The 7,290-nt window shown below is 41.4% G+C and overlaps 1 protein-coding gene across 1 annotated transcript in view; it reads right to left on the bottom strand.

Moving 5' to 3' along the window:
• Window positions 1-7,290, bottom strand: part of trappc10 (trafficking protein particle complex subunit 10) — a 31,301-nt gene that overhangs the window by 5,887 nt on the left and 18,124 nt on the right. The window contains exons 8-17 of the mRNA XM_059537038.1: window positions 6,749-6,895; window positions 6,542-6,656; window positions 5,979-6,055; window positions 5,799-5,890; window positions 5,336-5,476; window positions 5,062-5,186; window positions 3,403-3,902; window positions 2,536-2,677; window positions 717-875; window positions 54-283 (exon numbers count right to left, since the gene is read on the bottom strand). Coding sequence (XP_059393021.1) covers window positions 54-283; window positions 717-875; window positions 2,536-2,677; window positions 3,403-3,902; window positions 5,062-5,186; window positions 5,336-5,476; window positions 5,799-5,890; window positions 5,979-6,055; window positions 6,542-6,656; window positions 6,749-6,895 — 1,728 coding nt within the window. The remainder of the gene's footprint in view (window positions 1-53; window positions 284-716; window positions 876-2,535; window positions 2,678-3,402; window positions 3,903-5,061; window positions 5,187-5,335; window positions 5,477-5,798; window positions 5,891-5,978; window positions 6,056-6,541; window positions 6,657-6,748; window positions 6,896-7,290) is intronic.

The raw sequence follows: 7,290 nt of genomic DNA, 5'->3' as shown, positions 1-7,290 counted from the left end.
AAGTATTAACAATGAAAGCAGGCCTCAGTCTGGTTTGTTGAGGTGTATCAAACCTTCTGGTCGATGACAGTCATGCCGCTGTTGAAGCGTGTTCGGCTGCGTGTGCGGTGACTGATCTGTCCGTTAGTGAGGCGCTCGCTCTCCATCCGCGCAGGGCATGATGGGATATGACACAGAACGTCCAACAGGAACTCCAGCGTGTGATAGGGCGGCGTCACAGGAAGAGAGATGCTCGTCACCTTCTCAGACGACTGGATGGACAGAGCGCTCTCAGACACCAGCTCTGATCAACACACATCAGGAAGTCAACACCTTATTCATCAAGGATGCTTTAAATCGATCAATAGTGACAGTCATTTGTAATGTTAGAAAATATTTTTTTTTTATTTCAGGTAAATGCTGTTCTTTAGAACTTTCTATTTGTTTTTCTATTTCCTGCTGAATCAAGAAATCACTTCAACCGCAGCTGTCTGACAAAGAAGCGTACTTAATACTTATATATAATTTAGTGCTATATTTGTACTCATGTAAATTATCTGTTCTTCTGTAGAAAAAAAAATGTATTACTAATTTTACAATTTATTTATAGTTTTTTAAAATTATTTTACTGTTTATTTAATAGTTTTATTATATAATTTGATTTTGAGTGTTATTATAAAAATGATTAGTTTGAATTTTACATGAGATGATTTAGTACATGTTTATGTGTCTGTCACCTGCGCTGCTGCTGAGGATGCGGCCGCTGCATGTGGACGAGTGCAGCACAGGCATGGAGTCAGTGTTACTGAGCTGAAGAGCATCACCCTTCTTCACGGAATAGTGACCCGTCAGGATAGTGAACTTCACCTGCTGCGGCAGACCAGCCAACAGGTGCTCTGAGACGACAACACACACACACACACATCAGGGGAGACGCTGCAGACTGACACTCTCACACACACACACACACAAACTCACTTAATCTCACACAATCTCAAACACTCTCTCACACACTCGGTCTCACACACACAATCTCTCACACTCACTTGCACTCACACACATACACACACTCAACCAATCTCACTCTCTCTCTCACACACACACACGCTCACTCCTATACACTCTCTCACACAATCACTTAATCTCACTCACACATACACACACTCACTCTTAAACTCACTCAGTCAATCTCACACACACTCTCATATACACACACAAACATACTCTCACACACACACTCAAACTCACTTAATCTCACACACACACACACACACACACACACACAGGCACTCTCAAACTCTCACTGTCTCCCTTTCTTTCTTTCTCACTCTCTCACTCACTCTCTCTCTCTCTCACTCACTCTCTCACTCTCAGTCACTCACTCTCTCACTCTCGCTCTCACTCAGTCTCTCTCTCACTCTCTCTCTCTCACTCAGTCTCTCTCTCACTCTCAATCTCTCACTCTCTCTCTCTCCCACTCTCAATCTCTCACTCTCTCTCTCACTCAATCTCTCTCTCACTCTCTCTTTCTCCCACTCAGTCTCTCTCTCTCACTCAGTCTCTCACTCTCAGTCACTCTCTCTCTCACTCACTCTCTATCTCACACTCAGTCTCTCTCTATCTCACTCTCAGTCTCTCTCACTCTCAGTCTCTCTCACTCTCAGTCTCTCTCACTCTCTCTCTGTCTCTCTCACTCTCTCTCTCAGTCTCTCTCACTCTCTCTCTCACTCTCTCTCTCAGTCTCTCTCTCAGTCTCTCTCTCTCTCAGTCTCTCTCACTCTCACTCTCTCACACTCACTCTCTCTCACTCACTCTCACTCTCTCTATCTCACTCTCACTCTCACTCACTCTCTCTCACTCACTCTTTCTCTCACTCTCTCTCACTCACACTCAGTCTCTCTCTCACTCTCTTTCACTCTCTCTCTCTCTTACTCTCTGTCTCTCTCTCTATCTCACTCTCTCTCTCTCTCACTCTCTCAGTCTCTCTCTCTCACACTCACTCTCTCTCACTCTCTCACTCACTCTTTCTCTCACTCTCTCTCACTCACACTCAGTCTCTTTCACTCTCTCTCTCTCTCTCTCTCTCACTCTCTCTCTCTCTCTCTCTCTCTCTCTCTCTATCTCACTCTCTCTCTCTCTCTCACTCTCTCACACTCACTCTCTCTCACTCACTCTCTCACTCTGTCTCTCTCTCTCTATCTCTCTCTCTCTATCTCTATCTCTCTATCTCACTCTCTCTCACTCTCACTCTCTCAGTCTCTCTCTCACTCACTCTCTCTCACTCACTCTTTCTCTCACTCTCTCTCACTCACACTCAGTCTCTCTCTCACTCTCAGTCTCTTTCACTCTCTCTCTTACTCTCTGTCTCTCTCTCTATCTCACTCTCTCTCTCTCTCACTCTCTCTTTCTCTCACTCTCTCTCACTCACACTCAGTCTCTCTCTCACTCTCAGTCTCTTTCACTCTCTCTCTCTCTCACTCTCAGTCTCTTTCACTCTCTCTCTCTCTCTCTCTCTCTCTCACTCAGTCTCTCTCTCTCTCTCTCTCTCACACTGACCTGTGAGCGGCTGGATGCTGAGCTGAGGCTCCTGAGAGTAAACCTCATACTGAACCACAGGGTAAAGATGAGGCAGAATGAACTGCACTCTGCCCAGCGTCGCACACAGCTGCCGGAGAGTGTACACACCTGGCTTCTGAGTCTGACAAAATCACAAATTCAGTTTTTTTTTAAAAAATATGTATGAAATTACATGCAAATATGGTGTTTATAACATTTTACCCTGTAAGCCTGAGATTCCCAAAACTTTTTTGACATTAATATTTACTTGATGTCTCCCCTGATATTTTAAGTTAATATTTCTATAATTTAATCATTCACATATTTTTTTTAAATGTCGGTCAGTGGGCACATTACATGTAGGTAAAAAAAAAAAAGTACAAATTTTTTTTACATTTTCATGATTTAATTTGTAGTAAGTTTCATTTAAGTTTTAATTAAATTTACACATTTTAATTTTACTTTATGATTTAAAATATTTTATTTTACATTTTTAAGATAATTATTTTTAGCAAGTGTTTTTTTGAGTGTTTTTATTTTTAAACAATACATTTTTTTATTTAACATTTTTATGATTGATTTAATTTTAGTAAACATTTCAAAAAAATTTTTTTTTACATTTTTACATTTTACTTTTACTATTAATATTAAATCTGAAGTGTTTTAGTTTGAATGTTTTTATTTGTAAATTATTGAATATCAAAAGTTGCATTTTTCTGATTTATTTTTAGAAAGTGTTTTATATATACACACACATAATTTATATATTTCTTTGTATTTTTTATGATTCTTCATGAGCGTTTCATCAGCGAACTCCAGTTTGGGAATCTCTGCTATAATCTGATATGATGAAACAGCTCTTCTCACAGGTGCGGTGAAGACGATGCTGTTGTTGCCAGGCAACAGCGTGACATCACTGGTCCTCAGCATCTGCGCTCCGTCCTCCAGAGTGAGTGTGGTCAGTGCAGTGTTAGGTGTGTCCAGCGAGGAGGTGCTGTCGTTCCGGCGCATCAGCAGGTGCATGTTCCTGCAGGCCAGGCCGGCGGAGCTCAGAGCGTTATCAGACGGACTGTGCTCCAGGATCTCGCAGAGGTCGAGTGCAGACGCAGACGCAAGGCTGGTCGTGGGGAAGGTCACAGTGCCGTCAGGGTTCTGAGCGGCTCGTTTCTGAGCCGTGGAGCCCGGCTGCTCCTCTGTGAAGTGTATGCTGGCGGAGATGTGCTCCAGCATCACAGGAACGGGCATCAGACTGCAGAGATGCAGCTCCAGCAGCAGGGCGGCGCTCACGTGCACCAGCGCCGAGGACGGACGGAAACACAGCTCCTGCAGCCGAGTGAAGGAGCTCATGCTCAGAGCCACACACGGATCTGTCAGAGTCCAGAAACACAAGATTAACACAGTGTGTCCTAACTACATGCGACACGCGATAAACTGTATCTCTTCCATGTTACTCGTAGTTTTTATCCTAACTAGACATAGGACTGGACAATAACTCAATATCAATAAATATCGCCATATCATATTTTTTATAACTGATCTGGTTTTTAACACACTTCTGATAGTATAATATACATTACCAGTGTTTCCCATACATATTTTTTTTTAATCTTGATTTCGTTAAATAAAAGTTTCAATGGCATTTTTAATTTATCTGATAAAGCGCTAGTTTGTGTACAGCCGTTAGCGTGGAAACCTCTGTTTCTGCTGCTCCTGTAGCGCCTCCTGCTGGAAGAGAACGAATCTGCATTTTCAACAAACTCGTCTCCAGCAACATGTTTTTGTTCACCGATCAATCACTGTAAACCCATCTTCCTCTTTACTACTAGTTTTAACGTGAAATAAACATGAATGAACATCTCACCCCCTCAACCAGATTCAACCACGGAAAGACTTCATTAAAATTAGCTTGTAAACAAAATGTCACTTAGCATTTACTTTCCATCAGTGTCCACAGCTTGGTATTTGCTAGAGAAATGAAGTCTAGAGAAGAGCATTCTGCGAAATATTAGACTATACTTCATTATATTTATTTAACCTGTTAGTGATGCCTTAATGTGTTTGATGTCATTTAAATATAAAACATGTTATGACTGTTAATTATAATATTTCAACAACAAACAGAAATTGTATAATTCAGAGGTTAATTTTAAAACAATTTAAATGTTAGCAAAAAAAATTTTTATTTGGGTGTTGACTATTATAGATAAAAATAAACAGTAGCCTAATTGAATTTAATTTTAAGCTCTGTTGTTCATTGGAACCTTAATCAATGATTGTAAATCAAAAATATGTAATTCTATTTTTATTATTATTTAATCTATGCTTTTATTATATATTTTAAAAATATGTTACTAATTATATTTATAATGACTTAAAAATTATTAATATTTAAATTTTTAATTTTTAATTTAAAATCAATATTTAAATGAGACCTGGAATAAAGTGTACGGTTCTGGTACTTTGATAGTGTTTTTGTCAGGATTAGCAGTGACCGCTGTAACAAACACACTCCGAACACAAGCTGACCTTTCTGTTGACCTTTGCCCTCTGCGGTCTGGCTGGCAAAGGTCAGGATCTCCTGGCAGAAGTGTTTCCTCTCTTCATCGCTCAGGTTTGTGTCGCTGGCGAGCAGAGCACTGGTCTGCAGGTATCTACACACGGTCAAAGAAACCACACACACCCACAGCTTACAGACATTAATAAAATTATATATATATATATATTTTTTTTTTTTGTAAATATAAATAAATGACAAAAATATAATAAAGTATTTAAATATAAAACTCTGAGTAAAGGATACTCGTCCATCTTCTGCAGCTGTTTCTGACACTCTGCGATCTGTTTGCGTGTGTGTGTGATCGGCAGACTCCAGCTCTCAGACTCGTATGACTTCAGAGAATCCAGCAGGAAGTCCTCAGCGCTCTGAGGGTCACCCTTCCTCCTGCACACGCACACGCACACACGCACACGCACACACACACACACACACATCAACAGTAGCACAGGTATATTTGTAGCAATAGACAACAATACATTGCATGGGTCACAATTATACATTTGTCTTTTATGCCAAAAATTATTAGGATATTAAGTAAAGATCATGTTCGATGAAGATATTTAGTAAACTTCCTACTGTAAATATATCAAGACTTAATTTTTGATTAGTGATATGCATTGCTAAGAACTTCAAAATAATGATTTTCTCCATATTTAGATTTGTTTCCACCCTCAGACATGTTTCTGTGATGTTAAATGGTGCTCACATGTAGAACTCGGCCAGACTCTTCCCCACCAGCCGAGCCGAACGCAGACGCCCGATCGCTCTGTACATCTCCATAGCGGCGTGAGACAGCTCCTGATCAGACGCACAAACCATGAGCCAAAATAAACCCAGTGATCACAGCACTAAAATAAACCTCACAGACTAGAGACTGAACGCTCACCAGATAGTGTTTCTCGAAGGCCTCCACAGACGATAACGCCTCCTTCAGCTTCTTATAGGGACTCTGAGGACTGTTCACTGAGACACGCAGACGACAAACACATTACAGACCCGCTTCAACCACTGAAACACAATCTGAGCTGCTCCATCTCCTCATTTATACTCACATTACCAGTCAAATGCTTGGAATTGTTATGATTTTCAATGTTCTCCAAAGTCTCTTCTGCTCATCAAGGCTGCATTTATTTGACCAAAAATACTTAAACAACTATGAAATATTATTATAATTTCAAACAGTTTTTTTCTGTGTGAATCTCTGTTAAACTGTAATTTATTTCTGTGATCAAAGCTGGATTTTCAGCATCATTCCTGCAGTCTTCAGTGTCACATTTTCACATGATCACATAAATGCAGCCTCAATGAGCAGAAGAGACTTCTTGTGTGTTTAAATATATTTATATTGCACATATATGTGTGCATGTATATAACAGTTGATAAATCTGAGTCGTATCAAGCATCTAATACAATAATGATAATGGTTATGCGTTATTTCATCCTAATTACCCGTTTCGGGTCTCTCTGCTCCCAGACCAGCCAACAGGTCGACGGTTTTGTTCAGGTCCTCTGAGTTCGGGCCATTCTCGGACACCAGACCGCACAGATCGCCCAGAGACCTCAGCTGGCAATAATTATACAAAAAATGAAGAAATAAGCCCAAACGGGCCACTGTCACATGCCCTTGAGTGTGTTAGCCGTGTGTCTGATCTGTACCTTCTCCGTGGCGTAGGTCCACAGGCCCACGGTGTGAGAGGAGTTAGCCTCCAGCTGGCTGCGGTCGCAGCATCCCTCGATCCGGTGCAGGACTTCTAGACAGCTGAGAAACACCCAACAGTCCAGAGCACCGCTGACCACAGACACCTGCAGCACACACACGCATCAGAGTCACCTCAAACACACCCCAAACACAGCTCAAACACCCCAAATACACCTCAAACACACCCCAAAACACATCTGAAACGCCCCAAATACACCTCGAACATGTCCCTAACACATCTGAAACGCCCCAAATACACCTCGAACACGCCCCAAACACATCTGAAACGCCCCAAATACACCTCGAACACGCCCCAAACACATCTGAAACACCCCAAATACACCTCAAACACACCCCAAACACATCTGAAACGCCCCAAATACACCTCAAACACACCCCAAACACATCTGAAACGCCCCAAATACACCTCGAACACGCCCCAAACACATCTGAAACGCCCCAAATACACCTCGAACACGCCCCAAACACATCTGAAACG

This window comes from Carassius carassius, chromosome 44 (genome assembly GCF_963082965.1).
Source record: "Carassius carassius chromosome 44, fCarCar2.1, whole genome shotgun sequence".
NCBI classification, from domain to species: Eukaryota; Metazoa; Chordata; class Actinopteri; order Cypriniformes; family Cyprinidae; genus Carassius; species Carassius carassius.
The sequence above is the reverse complement of the archived record's forward strand: the minus strand, read 5'-3'. Positions and strand labels throughout refer to the sequence as shown.